We start from the raw sequence: 26,973 nt of genomic DNA on the forward strand, positions 1-26,973 counted from the left end.
ATTTCACTTACTAGGCAACGCCCGAAAACCGTTTTTCAATTTATATTTCTCATACCGGTGATTTTGATAAAATTATAAATAAAGTTATCAATGAAACTTCTTGGTTAAGTTTACTTTTTTGACCAACGAGCGCTTTTGCCTAACTACTCATAAAGATGCCTACTTAGGCGAAAGCGCTCGTTGGCCAAAATAAAAAAAAGGAAAACTAAACCAAGAAGATTCATTCATAACATTATTTTTAATTTTATCGAAATCACTAACTATGGAGTTTTATCAAGAAATATCAACAAAAAACATCAATATTCTTATACCAGTTTAATCCACAATGTTTGCAGACAGGGTGGATTTGAAACAAATTTACACATTAATAACTTCCTAGGGGAAAGGAGAGAAAATTCAGCTGCCTACAAACATTTGGAAATTCTTGAAACAGTATTTATTTATAATTAGCTATCTGACTAAACTAAACAAAATATTCAGACAACTGTTACAAAATATGTTAAAAATATTATCATTTACAATAGAGTAAAAATTATAAACAAAAAATATTTTGGTTATCTTTAAGGGTTTGCAAAATAATTTTTAAATTAAAATTATAATTAAAAGAACCTACATTCGTGTATTAATGTAACTTAACTGTTATAAAATAATATTGCTTCTAAGCAAATTTTCCCGCCTTTTTATGCATAAAATATTATAAATAATATAATTTACATGTATACCTGCGAGGTTTAGCAAAGGCAGAGAGGTTTGGCTTTCGATCTTTTCTTTCTTCTTTTATGGGAGAAGTAGTGGTTTGGTTAGTAAGGATTATTGCCTTAAGGCAATATGCCCGCTCTATATGTATATAAACTGTAAATGTTTATAAAGTGTTAAATAAAATAAATACATGCATAATGTATTACTAATATTCAAAGCATTGGTCAAATATTTTACTAAATGTTATTAAATATTTATTTATAACCACATCCCGACTTTTCTATGTCTACCGATTTCGAGTTTGTAATGGTCACCCTAAACCTATTAAACTCAAGCTCTTCATTCCATCCCCTCCCCCTTTTTTCAACTATTTCTCAAACAAAATAAGATATTTTCATAATCTAATTAGTGCATGTTTGTCCTTATCGTGCATGTGCTTATTAATGAGCGCTTATTAACCCATACGAAAAAATTTATTCCTGTTCTCCACTGCAATATACAGGGTGTTCATTAAACCCTGTCACATCCGAAACCCTAATGATCAGTATGAGCAAGAAGACATATTGGCACATTAAAATATTTTTTTAGAACTAATCAAATATAAAAAAATAAAATATCAAAAAAAGCAAATGGTTGCTTACTTCTGCAGGGGAGAAACAAGGAGGGGGAGGTGGGAATCTGATACTGCGCCGCGCTCCCCTCACTTCTCCCTTGCAGAAGTAAGCAACCATTGGTATTTATTAATATTTTATTTTTTGAAATTTTCTTTGTTCTAAATATTTGTTTTAATATGCTAATATGTCTTCTTGCCCATACTGATCATTGTGGTTTCGGATGTGACAGGGTTTAAAAAACACCCTGTATGTATGTATTATTATGTATCTCCATATATTTCCTAATAATATGTAATGATTTTTATTTTTTAGCTTATTATTTTATTTTTCTTTCGCTTCTTAATTTATTTTTATTTTTTGCTCCTTTTTTGCGTAAAATGCATTTCTGTCTTATTATTTAAAAATGCACTTCTGTTCTTTCCACTTTTATACTAATATGTACAGATGATATTTTTGATATTTTTCTTTTTCTTCTAAAAATCTTTTTCTTTTTTTTTACTACTTCTGTATAAAATACATATCTGTCTTCATTTATATAAATGTATGTAAAAACATGTAAAAGCCTTAAAGGCGTTTAAATAAATAAATATGCGTGTCGTGTTGGTTTTATATTTTTGTGCAACAACTATGGTTTTGCGTGTTGGTTTGATTGGCGTCCAGACAAAGAGACGGGTATGTCTCGAAACCGGCGGTACAAATATTTAATAACATTTAGTAAATAAGTAATGGTTTGTTTTTACATAACTGTAGAAACAAAAAAGAAAATTCAATGTTTTGAGTTTTTCTTTTGAAATTAATTTATCCACACATTTTAATATGCGAGTTTAATTACAAAGTGTATTATCTACAATCGACTGAAAAAATGCCACTGGTCATATGTACGCCGTTTGACCATGCATTCATATTTATGTTTGTACCTACTATATTTATTAAACTAGACAATATTTGATAATTTATTAAGGTAGAAACAATATTACATTATTGACTCTCAAAAGAATGTGGTAAATAATCCCTTTGCGCGCGGTGATGTAACATCGTGTTACCACTAGTAAAAGACGGAATATTCGAAAGTTCAGACATTTGAAAAAAAAACATGGAGACATACTGTTTAATATATATATATATATGTGCTGTAAACTTTTTAATAATTAAAAAAAGAATGGCCCACGCTCAAACGCTGTGGTTTTTGTGGGCATTTTTTAAAATTCATGTTATAGCCTAATTTTAAGATGTATTTTTAAAATTAGGCTATAACATGTAAATAATATATGTATATAAACAAATGAAAAAATATATTAAAAAACTAATTTTCCATAATTTATGCAAATAAACATATGATTTAGCCCTATTTTGAAATAAATTAAAAATCATAAATACGCCGCTCATATTACGCGCGTGCGTCCACCATCACTGACATCAACCGACTGAAGATTGAATCTGTTTTACAGAACACCCGCCACAGAACAACGTCTCTGTCTTCCTTTGATATGAGTTCTATATTCGTGCCTTCTCTTATACAGATATGTGGCTGAATTAGCGGACATTCATTCTTCGCGTAGCAAGGATAAATATTTTTACAAATTTTACAAAATACGAGTTCATCATTTAAAAAAATAAGAGAGATATATCAAGTTTTGTATCCTATGTCAACTAGTGTGACATCACAGAGTTAAGAAACATTATTGACAAAGATGCTTAACACAAATTTTCGTTACTTAGTAAAGTGCTCTAATCAATTTCAATTATATTAATTTTTATATACCTATTATACATAAGTCAAATCTATGGATGTTTTAGTAAATTAGGTCTTAGAAATATTTCAATGGTTTATTATAACATTATAGAACCGCATTCGTGAATAATACGTTGATAGAGAGAACACTATTATAAATATGCTAACCAGTGTAAAAAACATGTTCATAATAATACGCTTTCAAACAATGAATTATTTGGATAAGAATATTTGTTTTATAAACATTACACTTATCAATAAATCTTAGGTTTTCAAATCCATTAGACATACTTAATGCCTATACCTATTATTCAATACTTTATATATTTTACTTTAAAACGCATTTTTTTCCAAGTTGTTATTTTATAAATAATAAGAATAGTTTGCCAAGGTAGTTTATGTGTCCACCGCACCGGTATTTAATATCAGTCAACCCTGTCCCGTAATTTCAACAATGTGACACCGTAATGAAGCGTAGATCCGACAACTTGTTGAATATCGCAATTACAAAAGAATTAGTTTCTGTTTCATGTACTTGTTTATCGTGGGATGAAAGTAATAAAGGTATTTTCATGGTCATTGTTATTTTTGTTTTTGTGGTAAGTACTAAATTAAACGAAGTAATTGGGTAATTCGAAATTTTCACTAAAACATGAAATACGTCAACTTATATCTCTTGATTATAATAGAAATATACATAGGTTAAATAAATCACGTAAAAAATGTCGAGAACATTGTTTTTGTCTACCGCTTTAAAGTATTTTGATTTATAGATATTTCAATAGAGATGGAGACATTTTTTGGTAAAGGCTGTCCATAAACCTACCCTCACACCCATATATAATCACACACATGTTTACATACCTACCAAAACCACACTCCACTTTTATCCACACGCATCCTCACACAAAAAAAACTCGCACACATGCACTTCTAGGAATTATATCTAACTGAACTGGATTTTTATAATTGTATTTATGTGGAAAACTGATTTGGCTTTATTTTATGTTTTTTTTTTATAATGTTGTGTATATTTTTTGTATTGCTGTTGTTTTGCTGAATAAACAAATTTAAAAAAGAAATATCTTATATTCTAAATAATTCCTAATTGAATAAATTGTATCAGATAAACCACAAAAAATAATCGCTATATGATGTAATTAATACACATACTTACATATTCGTTCGTGTCCGCATATGCACATTATAACAAATCATGCTTATATTTGTGGCATATTTTACTTTTTCTTTTTTGAATATTTAAATAGTTGATCTACACATGAAGTTGAAAGTTCTGGATTAATTTAATTTTACGATTCTGATCTCTTTACCGACCATAATTACTATTACCGGACGTTAGCGTGCGAGGCGTCTCATAATGTGGTATCATCTGCCAGAGGGCCCGAAGGCGGATCGCTAATCTCCAAATGAAGCCGCAGTCGAACGTTTCTACACGAACGTATGGAAAGGAATAGTAAACACGGGTAGACAATGCTGGGAAATGGACCAGCGCCGGCGGCGAGAGTGGGGCTCCCTCCCCTCGCTGGACTCTCCGCCGCCGCCGCCCGCGTCACTCTGCTGGGTGTTTCAGTCTTCCCTGACCTGCAGCAGCTCGCAGTACTCCGGACGCGTCGCGACATTACCCCGAACAAGTGACGGTCTGCCGATCGATCGAGAGCTATCATGTGACGGTCTGCAGGACCATGATCTGTTCCAAAAACTGTTCGTGTTTACTGTGCCGCGAGCTACAGAGCTGCGAACCCGAGAAGAGAAAAGCGGACATGAAGAAGTCCGAAGGAAAGGTGAGCGACAACTTTATTCTGAGGAAGGCGGAGGCCTTCAAGCCCTCGGGGGCTCTGGGCTTCATCCGCGGGGCGGCGCGGATGTCCGTCCGCCACTGGCAGAACAAGGAGCGCCCCCTCCCGTCCCACGGTACCCAGCCCCCGAGGGTCTCCCGGGCTGCGAGCTGCGAACAAATTTTTCCCATCAAAGTCAACCCCGAAAGCGCTTCTACGAAAATGTTCAAAGCACCTAGTTGCGAACAGATATTGAAGTCCCGGGACAATGACTGCAAACCCCTTTTTAGAATAATATCCGAATCCAAATTTGTGGGGAAAACGCAAAACAGCGATATGTACACCGGCAAAGAACAAGCCAAAGTAAAAAAGAGGAGAGACGACGCAACTTACTCTAAAAATACTCATGAAAAGTACATTCCTCTTCCGGCATACGAATGCAAATATAACGGTAACACTTACACAGAAATGAAACCGAAATTTATCGATAACGAAGGCCGTTGCAAACTTTCGCCGATTTACCAAGACGTTAAAAAGAAGGTAGATAAGAATAAGAACGGAAAGCCCGCTTCGGTTAGAGCTTCCCAATCCAAAAAACAGACCACTGATTTGGCAGCGTGCTTTCAAGAACTAAGTAAGAAGGGAGGAAGCGAATTAAAGAAACAGGACACGCCAACCCCTTCCGAAAAACGTGACAGAATATCAAGTCCCAGTAAGTGCCTTTCAAATCAAAATCAAGTTGAGACTACGAACCAAAATCACAAAGTTGTCATTTACTTCGGAGATTCCATGTTACGGAACCAAATACCTTCCGAACCTCCGAAGTATTCGAGAGTAATCCAATCAAACAAGGAAGATATTTACGCCAAAAAACTTTTAGAAGAGACTGGAAATCTCGGGATTTCTAAAATTTCCAAAACAAATTCCACAGCGGAACTCGTTAATCAAATATCCATCGAAAATGAACCAATTTACTCCGAAATAACTTACAATGACAAAACCCTCACAAACAACGAAGAAAGTGTAATAATCGGTGACGATGTGGTTGACAATAAATGTTTTCAGGATGATCAGGGTAACAATGTGGTCGCTACGCATTTGGAAGGTGGTGTAATTAATGTAGAGTTTCGAGATAATTTCGAGTGCGCGCGTAGGTGGGTGGACATTATCAACGGAACTGGACACCATGATGATGGAACTCCTGAAGCAGCGGCAGAGACCTTAGATTGGAGCTTTGTCCAGGGGTGGAGAAAACGGTAATACTTACGGCCATTTTTCCCTATAGCATTTAATTCATTTACAGCTAACGTCCTCCATTCTTGAATATTAAAAAAAAAATATTTTTACAATTCGTGGCTTGTATTTTCATGAAAAAACTTTTTAAGTTCTCTAAAATAACGATAATATACATATATGAGGGAAAAACAGTCGCGAGACATCGCTCGATTTGTGAATCATTTGTGTCAAAAGTGTTAACTATATTCTTAAATTCATTACCAACAATAATCGCCAATCTATTTATAAAGTAATATTAATTGACGTTGATTCGGCTGTTTCTCTTCTGAAATAATACTTGTTGCCTCATACATTTTTGCGATGTATGAATCCTTATCTTTATATATATAATTCCTCTGTACGTGTGATGTCACCGTACTCCTCCTAAACGGCTAAACCGATTTACGTGCGATTTTCAGAGAAATAAAGATCTTTGCGCTGTGCGTGTTCGTGGATATTAAAATCTTCAATCGAATATGTAAAAAAGAAGTTAGGAGCATAAATGTTTTATTAATCGATCTACCAGGGTTGCATTCGAGGAGAATGCATTTACTAAAAAATGGAAACATGTTGTTTTTTTGTGTACAAAAAAGTTTGTTTTTGAATGTTTACAAACAGCATTTGTTTTTTGTGGATCTCAATCAGATTCTTTCCTTAAATTCCTTATAATTTGTACCCATTTATTTCTTTTTATTGAATTTTTGGTAACACTAAAATAATATTAAATTCAATACATTTAAAAAAATCGTATTCCTACATAAGTTCGCCCTTTTGTTGGTGAGACGACTGGAGTTTGACGTTTGCAAAAAGAATACCATATTTGTAAAAAATATTTATTTTATGTTTTGGAATTTAACCATAAACAAGTACCAAGGTACCTACTTGAATGCTTTATTTGAATATATTTTTTTTTAGTTTTGGAATTTAATCACAAACAAGTATCTAGGTACCTAGTTATCAATGAAAAGTCTTTTGCCAACGTTCGGACAGGACAACGTCTGTCGGTTCCACTAGTTCATAGTATAATTTCTGAGCAATCAAAATACAGATTTAAATTATTTACACGGAGTGTCTTTTCACGGGTACGCTTTTTCTCTTATTTTTCTTTGCATTGTATTTCACTTACTCGTATACCTAATATAGAAAACTATAATCGGCCATTAATTTTTGATTTATTTGTAAATATTATTTTTTTTTGTACATTGGCTGTTGTTTTATTTTATAAATAAAATAAAATAAAAAATTTAAAAAAATTACGAAGCAATATGAAACTGAACATCTTTTAACATGAAAAAAAAGTTTTTTTCAGCTTTCTTTAGGAATTTAAATTAGTGTAGGTCAATTTAAGATCACGAAAACATAAAACTTTGAAAGAATTAAGTGCATATTTGATTAATTTCGTTCAAAGATTGTATTCATTGATAAAAAAACATTTATTATGCTAATAGTTGTACTGCAATAAACTGTAGAAATACCTACTCCATATTAATTTCATGGTCATACCTGTGCACAAACCCTAAGGTGCACAAGGCATTGCTTTGGTTCATTAAAATCAGGGTATATAAATCATACTTTACATAACGATAAGGTGATCAACCTTACGCTTCAGGTGCCAGGCCAGGAACACCAGATATTGCAGTGCAGAACCACCCTTCTAATCAATATTTCATGTCGACCTTCCCAGGCATCGAAACCGGGACCTCCACTACACCACGAGGCGGGCTTATCTCAACTTGCTTACCTTATTCAGGATTTTTATCTGAAAGTAGCCATCGAGTCGAAAACATTCGTCCGAGGTTCTGGTTCTATTTCACACACAGAACTATATTCTCAATCCGCCCGGACATAGAGATTGCACACAATCAAAATTTTAATGACTTAATTTATTTGTTTTTTATGGGAACAAAATATTCTTGTATTAAATTAATTACAGTCGTTAAGAATTGCAATGAGCTTAGGCGATTTTCCGAAAAGAGATTTCATGGGTTAAACTCACAAAAGTATTCGTAAACAACGCCGGAGCTAATCTTTACACGGAGCACTAAAAAAATAATGCAGCGTGTCATGATGCGGGAAAATTGGTAATACGAGTAAGCGGAATCTTCTCATAGAACCGGTGTCGTTAATAAACACCTTTTTAGTTATTTCTAAAAATCTAGCCACCCAAAAAGAGATAAGGTGAAAAAGACGAGACAAAATTGTAAATATATTACAACCAAATAAAGATATTTGTATAATTTTAAAGACATACTTATTTAAATATAAAAAAATATTAATACTCGTATATTTAATTTATTTTTCAAACAAAAATATCTTATCTTATAGTATTTTTGTAATAATTCTAATAAAATAAACATGATTGTAATTTTAAATCATTTAATAATTTCTTAAATACATTATTATCTACCAATATTTTGAGTTTGTCCATATTTTTGTAGACAAGGACTGGATTTAACTCCCTGAAAAGCTGTTTATATTAACCTATTACAGCAGAGATGAGGAACATTTTAGAAGTGATATGGAAGTCTGGGCATCAACAGGGCTTATGACCTTTCATTGGATGGTTTAAGTGACCATTTTACACACTGTGTAACATTCATCATTCTGTTCATATTTATATTCCTTCAATTCTTTCATCTGTTATGTTTGTGAAGTGTCTTCTCTAAAATTTCTTCATCTCTGTTGTAATATGTTAATATAAACAGCTCCTCGGGGAGTTGAATCCAGTCCTTGTCTACAAAAATTTGAACAAACTCAAAATATTCTTGATAAATTCACTTGGTCCATGAAGAAGTATAGAAATTGAAAAAATAAGATTTTCAGGCGTTGCCTAGTATGTAGGTGAAATAATTCAATTAGATGAATCTCACTCGCATATATAAAGGTTTCAGCTCTTTAACTTCACAAACATCAACAGATGAAAGAATAGGAGGAATTTAGATGTTCAAATATGGGCGGAATGGTGAATGTTAAAGTTTGTAAAGTGACCACATAAACCAGCCTATGACAGGTCATAAGCCCTGTAGATGCCCAGACTTCTATATTATCTTCTCTAAAATGTTCTTCATCTCTGTTGTAATATGTTAACATTATTATTTAGAACGAAGCCCACTGACCAAAATCATTTTTTCAAGAATTCAATAAAATCTAATAGCCTTCAGCCTCATTTGACATTTTAAAATTGTAAAAAACTTTATACATAATGAATAAACAAAGACCTTTCATTATCTTTATAAAAATACTTGAATAATTTTAAAGACAAAAAATAAAAGAGAAATAAGTTTTTTTCTTTCTTTAGTTTATTTAAGTAGTTTCTTTACATTGTGTAATGATTAATTACTTATTAACTATCGCAACCAGGGTCTCGATTATGAACGTTATCTTCATCTGTACATATCGAGACGGTATAATGATCTTTTAACTACCTGTATCTACCTCGGTATGTTACTGCCTACTTGTCATCTTGACATCATATGATCGAATCCAACCAATAAATGACGTCAAAAATTTCCGCGTTCCTTACTTCATTAAAATTTAAAATAGTCCTCATTTATATTTTAAATAGGCTTCTGCTATAAAAAGTATGATTTTTATACGACTTTACACTTTTACCAAGACGGCACGCTTAATGATCGTCTGTATTTATCTGCCGATTGATTACAAAGTCGGCTCCTTTAACGCCTCGTTACGTTCACAAAAAAAATATTAAAACAGTTGGAAAAAATATAATAACTAATTTATTTTTTTATATGTCCATCCAAAAATAATAGTAAACAAAGACAAATAAGTCACTCATAAACATTATGCTACATAGTTACAGAGGAATAGTCTAAAACTGGTAATCCCAGCATGGAAAAGATCCACCTCTCTGGTAGGCTGTTTAACAGACCAATCATTCCACTCCAAATTTGTCCTGCATTCAGGAAAGACAAATTAACGTAGTGATGCAGAAAACAGCCAGTCCACAATTAAAAAAAAGAGATATTGGTGTTATCGGGTGCAGTATGCTGCCGTCATAAGAAAGAAGGACGTTTCTACATAACACAAAAAACGGAGATTTTAAATATTTTGTAACTCGGAGATTGAAAAATTTGCCGTGTGAAAAACACTATAAAAATTAAGTATATTATTATGCGACAGTATGTTTTATGGTTTGCCCTAACGGAATATAAATATTAATTTCAATAAATTTTACGTTTTACATATATTTAAAAATTAACATTTTCATCATCTTTTAGTAAAAAAAATACAAGAAAATAGGTTGTTCTTCAATGAAAAGACGTCTTTAGCTAGAAACGCCTTTTTTATTTAGTAATAAAGTAAACGTCTTTCTTTTTTAGTGTTAATTTGCCAATTGATTCTACTCAACTAAAAAAAATAGACGTTACCGGCCATTTACTGTTTTTCAAACTAGTAACGCCGACCTAATAATCAATTAACTGCAGATCTTAAATTTAATTGAAAACGAGTAGGTACATTCATTTCAGATGTTTTTTGAAACGGAATAGAAGAAAAAATAAGTATTTTAATCAGTCTTTAATAATTATATAAATCAGAACAGCCTTTTGTATTTAGTAATCTTCAAGACTTTTCACATTTCAGTCTCATTTATTAGTGAAAATAATAGGGTTGTGGTTTTTAGGAAGATATATGTATTTTTAGTAGATGCGTATTTTTTTCCTGATTCCGAATATGCATTTAACTCATTTTCGAAAAAAATGTTAGATGCGTCCTTCTTTCTTATGACGGCAGTGTCGGCAGTATGGTCAATTCTATGTTCTGCTAAAAACAGCCTGACCGCTTTTATACAAAAAAACTGTCATAACCAGCTTCTGAAAATACGAATAGTGTCGATCACAAAAACAGCATATCTCTATTTGCAGAAAACACCCACAGGACTAGAAAAATCTTATGATACTTAAAAAATCAATAAAACTGGTCAAATGAGTAATTAGATTATTGTTTAAAATACTAAAAAAAACGAATGTATTCATTGTTTATCATTTGTCAAAGTCAAAAACATTCCAACTGTTTTGGTGATTTGATTATTCACTCTTTTTCACAAAGGTGCTATTATCTCAATTTCACTTTTCTGTGGCTGGCTGCTTTCTGCATAACTACGTTTAAATGGTCTGCGTTGCCTTGCTCTTAAATAGTTGTTTGTCTACATGTAATTCTTATTATTTCTTTTCTAAGTTTTACCCCTTTACAAAAATTTCAAAATATGTTTTTAATGCGGAAAAATCTTGAGGTTTTAATTAGGATTTTTAGTTATAAACGCAAATTCAACGATACCACAGGTTTATATTAATGTTAATTTTCGAGGCCTTTCGTACTGCTCCTGTGAATTTTATTTTTACAAAAAACTAATAATAATCATGCTTGCATTATTATTAAATAATAATAAATACTTGTGTTCTTTTATTTACGCAGAAGCTCGTATTTCAAAGGCCATTTTCTCAAAGCTGTAAGTAACTGTGATTGAAAGTAAAAATCAATTCAAGGGGTTCGATCCTGTATGTACAGTGTACAGCTACCTTTGAAATCATTATTTCTTATCCGCCCTGCCAGGAACCGCGCCTAGCACCTCAAGCATGATTGGCTAACGCCCCAAACCACTACGCTAAGATGTGGACTCTCCTCGATTTTTGAGATTAGATATCGAGTCAAAAACACTCGTCTAAGGTTCTGGTTCTAAATCATACAGATAACTGGATTCTTAATCCGTCTGGACGCATCCAGACGGATGAGATGCATCTGATTTTGTTGGAGCAGAAACAACGGATATATCAGCAACCAGTGCACAAATGCCAACAACCTTCAGTGCACCACAAATTGTTTAGATGACAATAACCTCCATTGTGCTATAAATAAATAATTGATCAGATGCCATCAATCTTCGTCGCGCTACAAAATAACCAGATACTAGAACTCTTCTGGGGTCTGCAGCTGATATTATGCTGATCCCCAAAGTTAATAGGGATCCAAACAAACTACCGTAGAGTTAAAACACCAATAATTAATAATATATAACAATTAATTAATTAATAAAAACACATGTGTAGATTAGTCGATACATGTGTAGATTAGTCAATTCGTCACATAACTTGGAATTCTTTGGGATAGCTTTTCCGGCTTTTCGTAGATCTCTTCGCCACTAAAACAGTGTGGAATGAAGATGGATTGGCATAGTTTATCTCGAAGTCTTGTATGTTTATCGTGTTTATGAATATATTATATCCCATTATTTTATTTCCCTTGTTTGTCTTTGCTACATAGTTATATGTTCTTTTTGTATACATGTTTCTTCTTGTAAGTGTTGTAATTAGCTTAGGTCGTATACTCGTTTATAATAAATAAATAAATACATAAATAAATAAACAACAATAAATCATCACACCGTTTAACCACATCACTATGCCTTTGCATACCGACCTCGCATCCTCTACATTCATACATCTTGTCATATACGTGCGCAGATTGTTCTGACTTTTGACATCTCCATATCAAGTATTCGTTATTTGGTCAAGTATTTGGTCTTCTCATGTCTTTTTTAATCTTCCTTAATTTCTGCATCCAACAACATTCGCATCGTAGCCGTTCTTTCGCTGTTCATTCGTTCTACACGTCCAAACCAATGCAGAATTCCTTTTTTAATTTTGTTGATAGTGCTTATCTTAACCTTACAATAATTACATCATATTCATATGAAAATGATTTATTTAACCTTTCGAAAAACAAGAAAAAATAACCTTCATATACATATACAAAGGATACATAAAAAAAACGTTCAAATTTTTTTTAACGAAAAAGAATTCCTTTAGCAAAATCTTTGCGTATATAATTTAAAAAATAAAACATCAGATGTAAGTAATTATTATTTTACTTTTAGTTACTAAACATATTTTTTCTTGTTGATTATTATGACTTAACACGGGCACAGCCTAAAAGGCCATTATAAGTTAGTAAATTTGTAAACAATTGTAATTTGAAATGAATGCAAATTAATACAAATTGTCTTGAACAATATGGTACAAGCCATCTCAATGAAGGCTGCATGCAATGCACTTAATGTAAAGAATGAGCTCATGAAGGCTGTACAAGCTAAAAGAGTTTGAATGTGACCATTGCTAGTTTTTTTCTAGGGCAATACCGTATAGTGTATATTTGTACACCCCACGGAGCAAAATCGTAAAAATAAGAGGCTCTGTATTTGTTACATTTTGACTGCGCTATCCTATCCCATCGAATTATGTTCATCAATAAAGTCTTCAATAATAGTCATTCATATAAAGTACCTTTTTATTTTTAATACTTAAATTACAGATCCCTGACCTTAGCTACGTCGACCTCGCGGTGTAATAATCAGCGCGTTTGTTTACCATGCAAGAGGTCTCGGGCTCGTTACCCGATATGGTTGATATGAAATATTTGTTTAAAAGAGTGTTTTCACACTAGAATATTTCATAGTCCCTGGACTGGTACCTCAAACGTAAGACTGATCATCTTAGCTTCATGTAACAAAACATATCAAGATACGCTGCGATTGATGTAGCAACGCAGTGCCCTATGCACCATTAGGTTCGGAAAGAGAAAGATGATGATGGTAAACCTTAAGCTAGGGTTTCCTAGGACAGCGGTGCCCGTATTTTAACGGCCGTAGTGAACGGTGATGCAGTGGACAGCCATCGTAAAAGTGATTAGAGAGTGGTTTCCTAGGAAAACGGTGTTAAATGGTGTTGATAACACCGTTTTCCTAGAAAACCACACTCTAGTCACCTCTACAACGGCTGTCCACTGCATCATCGTTCACTACGGCCGTTAAAATACGGGCACCGCTGTCCTAGGAAACCCTAGCTTTAGCCACACGATTTTATACCGTTCTCTGCCATATAATATACCGTTCTCTGCTATATAATCTGCCATATTAATAAATTATGCGGAGCATTAGCTTTTATGTTCCTGATAATTACCTTAGACAGCGTCAACATAGACTGTTTCACATTCCAATATACAGGACTAACCTGCCAATGGCTATGCCTGTTGGAAGGGCTATCTCTATATTGAACAATATCACTTTGGACATTGACATTTTTCACGTCTCTGAGGGAGTTTTTCGTTACAAGATTCTCTTACTTTTTTTAACATATTATTCTTTGGATATTATGTATACTAATGTGTTTTTTTTATATATACCTAATTTTACCTAATTATTTCTATATGTATAAATTAAGATATTTTATTTTGTAATGTACATATATATGAATAAATAAATGAAAAATAATATTATACCAAACATCTTTCCACCTTTCACAATCGGTGTTGGGTTATACTTTAAGCTCTCGTCAAATTAGGTACGTGGTTTTTTAAAACTTTATTAGCTCTCGGGATGTCTACTTATGCAGCTAATAAAAAAGTAGATTAACTGCAATCCGTTTATTTATTTTCCTAAAATGTACTATGACGCACTTAAAAATCAAATATTAATTAAGAATTAAGATTTTTACGCAAATATACTTGGATCTAATAAATCGACGTATTTGGTATAACTAGTTGATATCGATCATAATACAATAGGGAATGCCAGCAAAGTCCGAATATTATTATCTAAAATTCATACATAAAATACTATTCAAAAAGTTGTAAGTCATGAAAATGTTTTAACCATGTGTAATTTATAAACAATTTGTATCTGAAGGTATAATTTTACCTAGAATTTTAGGAAAAACAGGACAAAATTTGTGTAAATTAAAATGCTTGTGTTCCTTTTCAAAAACAAAGCTTTGAATCTCTGATAACTTTATTGTTAAATCTACTATCTTCAAATCACAAGAAAAAAACTCTACTCTAATGCTTTCTTTACTCCTTAAAACAGGCTGAGCTATGTTAGATGGAGGCTATCCTAACCAGAGGACGCTCCGTATTCATTTTCTAAATTAGTAGTTATATATAGATTCCCTGGTATTCAATATGTATACTTATTTATGTAATAAATTTATAAAATAAATATATAAATAATAAGTGATAATATTTACTAGATGTATAAAAGTAGATCTGTATAGAATTTTCAAAAAAATATGTACCTTTTATGAAATTTATTAATTAAAAAACCTACAAAAAAATACTTCATTTTTATATGAGTAGGTACTAATGTGCCCAAGTTTATTTTAAAATTTAATTTAAGTAATCTGCCAGTCGAAAAAAAAATTCTCACAATTTTTTTTTTTATATAAAGAGAAATACTTGAGTTCTTACTATTTACTAAAATATTGAAATTTTCAGACCATTTCCTAAAAGTCGTAAATAACTTGTGATGGAAAAATGGATATCGAGTGGGATTCGAACCTAGGACCTTTGGCCCGTGAATCCACAATACTACCACGGGACCACAACCCGCTATTTAAAAGTTGAAAGTATATTTTTGGTCAGAAATACCTTAAAAAAATATTGTAACTTTGTTCGTTTACGTCATTTTTAATGGCGCGAATTTGAAAAACGGCGTATTTAAATGGCGAAATCCCTTTCTTTGAGAAATTCCCTTACTTTGTGTTTAACCAAACTACAGGCAAAAATAGGAATATATTTTTTAAATATTTTACTGCCAGTACAAATGAATAGAAATATATGCGAGTGCACCTGCAAAATACTTACGGGCTAATTGAGTGTCGATAATAATTATAAAGATCATCCAAAAGAGATTATTTAAACGTGTTATATAAAGTAAGAAACTGAAAGTATCTATACTGTTTATGCAAAATAGTCACGACTGAACGCGTTGTTTTAATTTTTTGCATAATCAAGCCAAGGAAACAATACAGCATGTAATGAATTCGTAAACTACACGTGTTCTGACAATAATTACATATAATGGGTGCTCTAGCGTAATGTAATAATAACACCTGACCATAAAAGTATCCAGGAAGACTATTAACATTATTAATTTGTCCATCATATTAATTTGTCCAATAACTTACAAAGGAATGTAGTTTTTGTTGTCTACCCAAAGATCTAAAACCAACCTATTCATAATACAATATGATGAAAAAAATACTACGGACCGGTTATTAAACAACCCGTTTTTATCAAACTGATTCTGGGTCTATTTTTTACAATAGTTTATTATCTCAAGTTTATCAGCGAATCAGTCGATCGAAAATAACAAGACTTTTGTATCGTCAATTTTATTTTTCATTCGGTAATAATTTTGTATGATTTCAAAACTAATTTTTCATTTCTTATTGCGTTTACATTGTAGCGTTTTACGCTTTTTTGTAATGTTTCGTTAAGTTCTGTTGACTATGTAGGTTTTATTAAAATGAATATTTTTCACAAGGTGAACATAATGCTATGTTTAATATGATATGTTAGAAAAGTTTCGCTGGCAATAAATATTTTTTCCACCTCGTGGTCGAACGGTCAGCGCCATGCATTCGAGAGGTCTCGAGTTTGATTTCCGACATGGTTAACACGAAATATTCATTTTAAAAAAATGTTTATACACTGTAATATTTTATAGTCCCTGGACTAGTACCTAAAGCGTAAGATTGATCATCTTACCTTTATGTTACAAAAAACGATCGAAATACGCTGACATTTATATGCGAATGTACCATTAAGTCCAAAGGGGAAAATGACGATGAAATATTTTTTACTATGTATTATAAAAAAAAGAGAGCAGTTGTGAAATCGATGTTTGGTGCGGTCAAATTGTAATTACGTGCAGGTTTTTGGTTTATTTATGTTTGTGTTTTTCAAAAACCACCTAGCGAAGAAATCTTTTTATAAAATCATACACATAAAAACATTGTACAGGGATATAATCACGTTTCAAAAAAATCACAATTCTTTGAATTTATACGCGACCATATCAAAATATGTTTAAAACAATATTTAAGAGTGTATTAAAAAGATGTTTTGTTGTTTTCAGACCCCCTAATGGATCTCGCGGAGACGTTTCCTTCAGCGCCAGCCCCGAGTCTCCCCCGGGCTCCGGGCTCAAGGGGGCCTCGGGCTCCCACAAGGCCCCCCAACCCGCGCCTTTGGCCCGCGTGCACACCCCGGCCAACGTCACCCAGCACCGGCTGTCCAAAGACTTGTGTCTTGTGGCCCAGGCGATCTCCATAGACCCCGCGAGTCCCGGAAGCACGCTCACCCACACGCACGGAGCCAAGATATTGACGGAAGACCCGAGCTACTTAGGCCTTAATCAGAGTTCTATGATAACAAGTAATGTATCCAGCAGTTGTGTTAACATTATGACCAAGAGCCATCATAGTAACCAGCAAAACATGATCCCAGAGCGAGACACGGGGCCATCTAGAATAACGTCTCCCATGAAGAGCAGTCAGACGAGCGTGACAAGTCCTTCGAAGCTGACCGTACAGAGTACTCCAGTGAAGAGTCAGAACCCCATGATCAGCTATGGGCTGGAGAGGGCCGTGGTCAGGAAGGAAACGGCCAAGGAGTGGAGGGGGGTGCAGGCGAGGGAGGAACCTCCTCACCACCATCTAAACATCGCGCAGGACGTCAGGAGCGGACTTCAGGTACCTCATTTATTATAAAGCAATTTATTTATTTCACAGAAACAAACAGTCGACAATGATATAATAACATAAAAAAAATACGGTTCAGGGACAGACCAGCGAAGTTTCTAAATAAAAATCATACATATTAAATTGTGGTACAACAAAAGGTGTGTTTATGTGTATTTGTATGAGAGTAAATGTATAGGTGTGTTTGTATGTATGTGGGAGTAAGTGTTCAGGTGTGTGTAAGTGTGAGCATCATTAAATAGCAAGTGAGATCGTATCGCAGCCAGAAAGAATCAGTCTTAATTTATTTAAAAATAAATTAAGGGGCGTGTTAAATATACCAAAGAATTTTTAAAAAAAAGCATTATAGTTAGAGCAAGAACAATAGAGAAAAGAGTGTTGTGCGTAGTTAGTGCTGCAGACTGGCAGATGGAATAAATACTTATTTCTTGTCACGCGAAAGAGGACATAAGAGTCTACTTTATTATTTAATAATTTATATAAATAGCGTAATTCAGATATGGTGCGTCTATTTTCAGGGGTAAAATATCCATTTTGTTTAACAGATTGGCTGTAAGTGCAAAGCGTATTATTGTTTTTATAATCTAGGTATTTAAAAAATTTTCGTTGAACATTTTCAATCCTTTCTATGTTTGTTATGTATTGTGGGCTCCACACAACGGATGCAAATTCCAAGTTACTGCGTCCAAAAGTGTTGTATAAAGTTTTCAATTTACTGAACTGTTAACAATACGATATCTATATCGACCAATATGTGTTATCTTAGACGTCATGATGTTATGCTATCACATGAGTTATTGAATTTTAATTCCTTCATCGACATCAATAAAGAAATTACTTTCACCTTTTTCCATAACTTCATACACCACAAGTTTTTTTTTATAAATAAAATGGTGTTGCATATTAAATTTGATGTTTTTGCCAATGTCTATATTCAAACTGGTTCGCAGTACACAACCAGCAGTCAGGCCCAACCGTGGGGTCTGCAACATAAACATACGTAAGTCCATCAGTTCCGAGAAAGTTCTCTCTTTTCTCGTTTAGAAACTAAAATGGAGAATCCCTCAACAAAACGACCAACCCTCCACCCATTATCACACTGCTGTCACTTATCCAACAACAGGCCCTAGTCGTGCACTACAAATGAACGTAGTTATGCAAAAAGCGGCCAGTCCACAATTTTGAAAAACTTAGATTTTGATGTTATCGAGTTAAGGAAGGTCAATTCTATGCTCTGCCTCAAACAGCCAGGCCGCTTTCATACAAAAAAAAACTGTGATAATCACCTTCTGAAAATTCCATGAAGTCAATATGTCATGAAAATGAATGTCACCTCATACATTCTGAGTTTGTATGAGGTTTCATTTCATATTAAATCTGATCGTTTTTTGCAAAATGAAAATTGTTAGTTTTGCAGTAAGCCGACAGACTTAAAAAATCACCAAAATTTCGTTAAAAAAATATCTTTAAAAATTGTGAATTGTTTACAATTTTAATATAAACGTAAAATAATATAATCAGTCATAATGACATAAAACATATGAGAGTTTTACTACAGCTGGCAGTATTCAGTATGCACACCTTAGGTTGAATGGTCAGCCAGCCTTAAAAAATCATTAAATCTTTGTTATATTCATAATTAAATTCTTTTTTGTAATATCAGTATCATAAAAAACGCAATATCATAAAAAAAACGAATGCATGTATTATTTATCATTAGTGAAAGTAAAAAATATGCCATCTGTTGTATAGATTCGATTATTCACCCTTTTCACAAAAGTGCTATTATCTCAGTTTCACTTTTCTATGGATGAACTACGTTCAAATCTATTGCGTTATTTTTTTAAAAAATCATGTAAAATGTTGTATATAGATGGATTCCTGCTCGCTAAGATGAGTTGGATATTTGTAGGCAGAGAAATTAGTGGGGCCAAAGTCATGAAAAAGGTTGGCATTTGGTCATTCATTGGGCAAACAAAGAATAAGTGGTTGAGATCTTCTTCTTCAAAACGACAATCGCAAATGGGGGAGTCAAAGACACCAATTCTCGCAGGGTGGGTCCCCGTACAGCAATGCCCTATCCCCATTCGATAAACGGAGGATGTATCTTTTTTGTTGACTAGCTAATTTGTATCTAAACTCAACCGTACAGCGTCACAACACACTGCCGCATTCATTCCGTGCGCCTTGAACGTAGACCCCGACTGTAGGTTATAAATGTACAATACAACAACTGAAGAACTAAATGGATTTCAATAAAAGATATGTCATGTTGATTTATGTTTTTATTTTTAAAACGAATTTGCAATTGAAAAATCATAATTACTAACGTATGGCACGTAAAATCAATTGTCAAAATTATGATCTTTAAAATCTCATGATTGTTAAAATTAATACCTGATCACGTATCTTATAACGACACTTCGAAATTCAATTGGCTGCTTTGTAGTTCCAAATGTTGTCGTGTGTCGTGTCGCGTGTATGTTTTTTGCTGAGTTAAAACGTGTTATTTGGAAACTGAAATTACCTACTCGGACGTTCGACGCAATTTCTAAACGAAAATATTTTTATTCATATGTTTATATCTGATTGAAGTCAGATAGCGAGTTAACTACATGAAATATAATTCGGTTTAATTAGAAGTTTTGTTTGTGATTTTCCTTTCAGTTGCTTTGTATCGTTACGCATTCTTAGTCGTCTGCGTTGGCGCTGTAGGCAGATACTTGCGGCGTTGATAATGACTATTATTTCATATTTTAATATCATACTGAATATTTCAAGTTATAGCACGCGCTTTTTCCCTACACATTTTATTTCGCATATTGTTATCCTTTTCTTACGAGATAGTTACGTATTAACAACTCCTCCAACATATGGTAAAGGTTTGCATATTCTACCGCATTCCAATGCGATGCTCTCCAGCCACCTGCGCTTACCTCATGCCCCGCGAGACCCCTAAATGTATCATCCCCCCTCGATTTTGGCCTTTATTAAGCGGATTTCTAGCTCCAGAAGTCAGAGTATTCCGGGTCGTCCTCTTACCTTTTTGCTTACCTATCTCTTGGTACTTTTTGGTTAGGACACCCACTCAGGGCTCTCATCCCGTACAGTCATATTATACTGTCAACCCTTGCTAACCTAGTTGCTTGCCTTATTTGGCACCTCCGGTTCTTTGGTCAGACATATAATTTGATTAATCCGGATCATAGTAATTGATCCCGAGTACCTACTCGGTGAAGTACGAATGCTGGCTGTTAGGCCCTTTCGCTAACTTCTGAATACGATACGAGACATTATATTACTAGGAAAAGCTAGTTCGGTTATCCGAGGCACACACACGTGTTTTGGCCACCCGGAACCCGAAATCACCCCCCGTTGTGAACAACAATTCCGCTGCCCTTCAATCAAAAAGTTTTAAGTGAGAGGTGAGTAGATGCACCATAAAGCGCAGAATGGCAAATTAGGTGATATAGAATCATTGAAGTATATAATTAGAGTAAACTAGAGCGTTCGAAATATGTATGTTCCCTCAACCTGCGACCAATTGGCATATGTTTGATAGAACTGACTTTAGTCTGTTGCGAACGTTCACCGGCTACTTTTCCCCTCGCAATTACTAAAATACCTATTGTACGCTAAGATACTGCTCAAATCGATCCGGAAAAGCGATGGGATAACCTTTCACCGGTAAGTAATGTTTTTATCTTAATCAATACATAGTCCTGTCTCTGTACTGCTTAGTTAGTCGGGCGTATAGTGAAACAATAAACAAAAATGACGCATATGCGGAAAGGAGTGAGACATACTGAATAGAACTTACAGTAGACCGATGCAAACAGTCCGTGTTTTTTACTGTACTACTTGTTTTGCTTGTCAAAGTCGACGTGATATGACGTGATGATATTTGCTCCCTCCGCTGGTCATTCCATTCCTTCGGGGATGACTTTTTAGCTTGGATTTGTGTGGAGTGTTAACTCTATATAATATATTATATCTCAATGCATAGAATGTAATATATGTAGATTAATTAATTTATTTATTTATAAACGCCCAGAACGCTTTTCCGCTATTTGGTTAAGAAGTACATACAGTATGATAGTAATTGACACAAAATATAATCACAATTATTTCACTAATATGTTAATAATAAAAAAGGCAAGAAAAAATAAATAAGTAAAGATGAATAGAAATAAAAAGAGGAGAATTTAAGGGATGGCCATTATATTTATATTTCATTAATTCTCATGGGTATGTATAAATTCAACTATTTCAATTTTCGTCAGATCAAGGTCATAAATAATAGGAACATACATCAAAGTGAATAATAGAATTAAACGTTTCGCGAAAATGTTAATAAAATTAAATTAAACTTTCACATTCCGTGAGAAGTACTTTCTCAGGAAATGTATGTGCACTGTGCACCTGACGCCCGTGTACTGTGGGTAAAGGCTGTAACGCTTATTGCCATATAAAAAATATGCTAATGTCTCATTGTGGATAAAGTGTGTTTGGAAAATTGCACTCATAGACAATAAATTATTATTATTCTTGAACTCACTTCATTTGTTCTACCCGACTAGTTTTTTGCTTATATAATTGTTATATTAATCACTTTCTACAGATATTTCATACAAAGTAAAGTTTTTCCTTCCGGCTAGATTATGAATATCGAGATCTAGTAATTCACGATCTTTAGTGTATCGTCTCCGACGCACGTCATGTTTTTAGTTAATTTAAATTAATGTTTTCTAAGGTACGTCGACAATAGGAACATGTTTACACAATAAATGAAAATAAAGAAGGTAGCTCTGCAGTAGAAGGCAAACATATATTTCATTAATTAATTTATAAATTGAAATAATGCACCGATGCAAATGCAATACTTGCGCCGCGGAGAAATCTGGAATTTCGGAATGTTTTTGTGTTTTTATAATTAAAAATCGAGGATGGCAAAGAATTATGAAAATTTGAAATATATGCAAATTAACGTTATTAAAATAAATATAATTAGCAATGTAAACTTTCGGTTTCCCAGGGTGAATTTTCGCACCGCTTACAAGTAAAATATTTTGAATAATTTGTGACTATCTACAGTAGTTTTGACCATTTACTTAACTATTTAATGTGTATAGGAGAGCGGAGGGTAATACCGTACAGCGGCTAATTCCGTACAACAGTTTTAAGTTGGAAGAAAGCAAGGTACATAAGTTTGTATCTGTCATACTCATTTGTTTAGTGTAATCTCGCACCTCGCAGCGTATTACATCAGTCAGTGCCATCAGATGTGATATGATTTTACACTCGCTGTTACAACATTTTAAGCTCAGAAGATAAGCCGTAAGTATAAATCTTTACGAAATTACGTAGTGACGGTATTGAATTTCATTTTGTAAGTATATTTAGCATAGTGTTATCGACGATGTAACACTTAATTGCATATACTTTTGTAACTACATGACATTGAAGGTCAAAATGCGTTTTGGTTGATTTCGTATACTATACGATATAGCTATCAAAACTGTTTGTATTACAATAAGCTAACCTACTTGCCCGCATTACTCTTTTTGTTAAAGTTTTCCTCAGAATTGTAAAATGCTGAGAAAGAACATAATGTTAAGATACGAAAATGTCAGTAATATGCGAAAAATTTGGTAAGGACGGAAAGTTATGGCACAGATGTGTCATGTGGAAAATGTGCACAGACTTTATGCAGTGTTGACACTTCTGCGGATAATTATTAATGTGAATTTTGCGGAACCTGTTTAAAATCTACAATGAAGATTTGATTGAAAAAGTCATTTTGTCATTTGTAAAATTATTTTCAATCGTGCATTGTTGAACCTTGAAATAATTTACGACATTCGAAGAACGATGTACGGATTACATGCAAGTGTCGGGTAATTTCGCAATTCCCACTTTTTATTTTTTAGGGTTCCATGGAAGTCGCATACAAAGAAGCGTTGGTCATATAAAACTTAAATAAATTAAGGGTAAATTTGTAGATAAAAGTTAGCCATGTACAGAATAAATTCCAAGAAAACGACGTTCAAAGTTAGGTGTACGGCATCACCCTCAGCTCCCCTGTGGTAATCACCTGAAAACAAATCGTACAGTAATGAAGGCTGTAAAATTTCAAGTAACGAGTTGCAAAGTATTTATTGATAGGGAAAATAACGGCTCTGGTGAATGTTGAAAATACGACCGAAACGCCTTTCCGGCATCCGTTAACTGTTTTCTCGAACGTATTACGCAAAATGAAATTATTATTTAAGTCTCTAGCATCCATTAACGGAAAGGAAGAAAAAACGCATTTCCTGTTTTAAAATAACATGTTAGCGCTAAAAAGTTGAGTAGATATAATGTATTTATCCAAACAATAGATAGGCAGAAAAAGGGAAATTATAGAGTAGAGGTAACGCGGATGTTATCTTGCTTGTTAATCGTTATAGCGCGTGTGTTAAGTGAAATGACTGCCACAACACGCTTTTTATTAAGATATACTACCGCCTTGTACCTTAAACTAGATTATTTGGTAGTAATTAGATCAGCGGTTTTTAATAGTTTTCAAAATTGAATACAAAGTAAACTTTGATGATACAATTTGAGATTAGACGCATTATTATTGAAACTATAATTTATTTATACGCCCTATGGGCTTATACATTTATTAGTAATACATTTAAGTGCAGAAGTGTAATATAAGTAGGTATATAAATGAAGTTAAAAGTAAGAATAACACAAGAAAAACTAAAAGATAAAATAATAAGTTAAAATACGGATATGTACCCACGTAGGTATATCGGTAGGTGTACAGTAAGATATTGACAACTCTATTATTGAAATTATTACAATACGACAAAAGATCTACTTAAAAAAGGGTTTGTATCCTTTTCGGTATTTAAATTATCTTCTAGCGTAAAAAATATATTTAGTTTTATTCAATATTTTAACAACTCACTCGCATTCACTAATGTGAAATTTGATTGAAAAAATTGAAAAAATAAAATATAAAAAAAAAAAAATGGTTGCTTACCTCTGCAGGGGAATAACAAGGGGGGTAGGGAGCGGGGAGAGGGGAGTCTGATAGGACGATAAGCACGTGGCCGCGCTCCCCTCACTTCTCCCTTACAGAAGTAAACAACCATTTGTTTTTTTAAATATTTTATTTTTAAAAAATTTCTTTTTTCTAAACATTTTTTTCAATATGCTAATATGTCTTCTTGCCCATACTAATCATCGTAGTTTAGGATGTGACAGGGTTTAAAAAACACCCTGTATAATATTTTATTTTAATTTGTATTTTTGTAAAGTCTTTCTAAAAGGCTTTAAAATACCTCATAAATTAATTTAAAAAAAAAAACTTTTTTTAAATTTACAAAAAAAATGTTTTCTGAGTTGGGTATCTTTTGATTTTTCTATTGTAGCAAACACAAAAATAAAACACCCACGGATTTTCTTGCATAAAAAAAAACGTATCATTTAAATTACATTGATAAAAAAAGATAAGAGGCCTTTGAGATGTGGCGCTACTAAAGAATATTAGGAATTTTACGGAGAGATCACATCACTAACACTAATGACGAGGCTCTCAGTATAATCGAATAAGGGAGGCACCTAATCAAAACCACCTCAGAGAGGCAAGCCCGATGGATCAGCCACATTATGCGCCATGAGGGTCTCTTACCTGACATAATAGAGGGAATTACTGGGGGGACAAATCACAGAGGGCGCCCCGACGAGAATATTCAGAACAAGTGTGTGAGAACTTGAACTGCGCCTCATACATATGTTGAGCTGAAGAGGGCTGCAGAGAATAGAGCGCAGTGGAGGACGAGATGCGGGACTTTGCTGCAAACCAATCCTCAGAATCGAGACTGCGGAGAAAAAGATACGAAATTTGATTTGTTTTTTAATATGCGCGCCCTGTAAGCATAAAAACATAAATTGGGTTCAAAAAATCAAGAATGGAGTACCTACTGCGTTGGTTTAGACATGTAGAGCGGACGGACAGCGAAAGAACGGCTAAAAGATTTACGATGCATGTTAATATAGCAGAAAATGAGGAAGACCAAGAAAGACATTACGTAATAATTGAAGATGGATATGTTTAGTAGGAATGAACGTCGTGCGTCCATGAGAATATGTGTAAATGTAGAGGAAGCGACGTAGCGAAATGGCATTCTATTCTTTCTGCATACCCCTACGTGGAAACGGCGTGATAGTTTGTGTTTGTTTGTCATAAAGAAAAAAGACAATATCCGATTGAGCCCACCTTATAATTTGCCAAACTCACGATGAAAGCAGTAAAACTAAATTAAATTTAAATCACGGTTTATGAAATTGAAAATTCTTTTCTTCCAGATTTTTGACAAAAATGTGTATTTTTATTACGATCGAAACCGATAGGAAGACCCTCGGTATTCAAAACAGTATTCGAGTATGTGGAGGGAGTGCTTTCACCAGTTGGTCGGAGAGAGGGTCCTACCAAACCCGTTCTGACTAGCCCTAAGTTGAAATAATTATTTTTGTGAAATGAAAAATCTAATAAAAATCTCTTACTTGTTTCCAGCGCTCAGCGAGAGAATGCACCAGCTCTTCGGACGAGAACCGCTCGTCGGGGCACGCTTCCATGTCGGACAGTGGGGGCGGGGGCGCAGGCGGGGGCGGCGGCGTGGGGGGCGCGGGCCCCGAGGGGGACCGACTGGCGGCGGGGGTGACGCAGCGCTCCACGCGATCCCGCGCCAGCTCGCACCACTCCCGCAACAGGCACCGCGCCACGCCCGCCAAGGTAACATTCAAAATCTTTTGGAAAGTTTTCAAAAATTAAAGTATTTTATCATCGCACACACAATTGGAAACCGAAAAAAATTAGTCAAAGTTCAATAAATAAATGTGACGTTTATATCAAAATGAGCAAGACGTGTCACTTTATCTAACTTTTTTTGTACTTGTCCGTTTGACAAAAATGTATCCTTCTGTATGGGTCATTAATATGGCTTCTGTGTGTATTGGAAAAATAAAGGCGTAAAAATACAAACAATCGAATAAAAACGCTAAAAATCTCGATAAAAAATTCTGAAAAGAGCTGTGGGCTAATGATATATTGCCCAGAAAAGATCACCAGTAAAAGTGTTAAGGGAACTCCCAATATTATTTACTAAAGTAAATTATAATATGTTTATTTTATTTTTATTTATTAAACTTTTTGTACATAGTGTAATTCAATTCAATTTTTTTCAATTCAATTCAATTCAATTCAATTTCAATTCAATTCAATTTTTCAATTCAATTCAATTTATTTATTT

At 33.7% G+C, this 26,973-nt stretch overlaps 1 protein-coding gene across 2 annotated transcripts in view; it reads left to right on the forward strand.

Moving 5' to 3' along the window:
• LOC148284063 (ankyrin repeat and BTB/POZ domain-containing protein 2) overlaps positions 1-26,973 on the forward strand; it is a 90,274-nt gene that overhangs the window by 36,014 nt on the left and 27,287 nt on the right. For both annotated transcript variants that reach the window (XM_088242727.1, XM_088242728.1), the window contains exons 3-4: positions 17,044-17,659; positions 26,238-26,456. In XM_088242727.1, the coding sequence (XP_088098853.1) occupies positions 17,044-17,659; positions 26,238-26,456 (835 nt within the window). The remainder of the gene's footprint in view (positions 1-17,043; positions 17,660-26,237; positions 26,457-26,973) is intronic.

This window comes from Micrasema longulum, unplaced genomic scaffold (assembly GCF_059751315.1).
Source record: "Micrasema longulum isolate JH-2025_06_02 unplaced genomic scaffold, ASM5975131v1 h1tg000162l, whole genome shotgun sequence".
Classification (NCBI taxonomy): Eukaryota; Metazoa; Arthropoda; class Insecta; order Trichoptera; family Brachycentridae; genus Micrasema; species Micrasema longulum.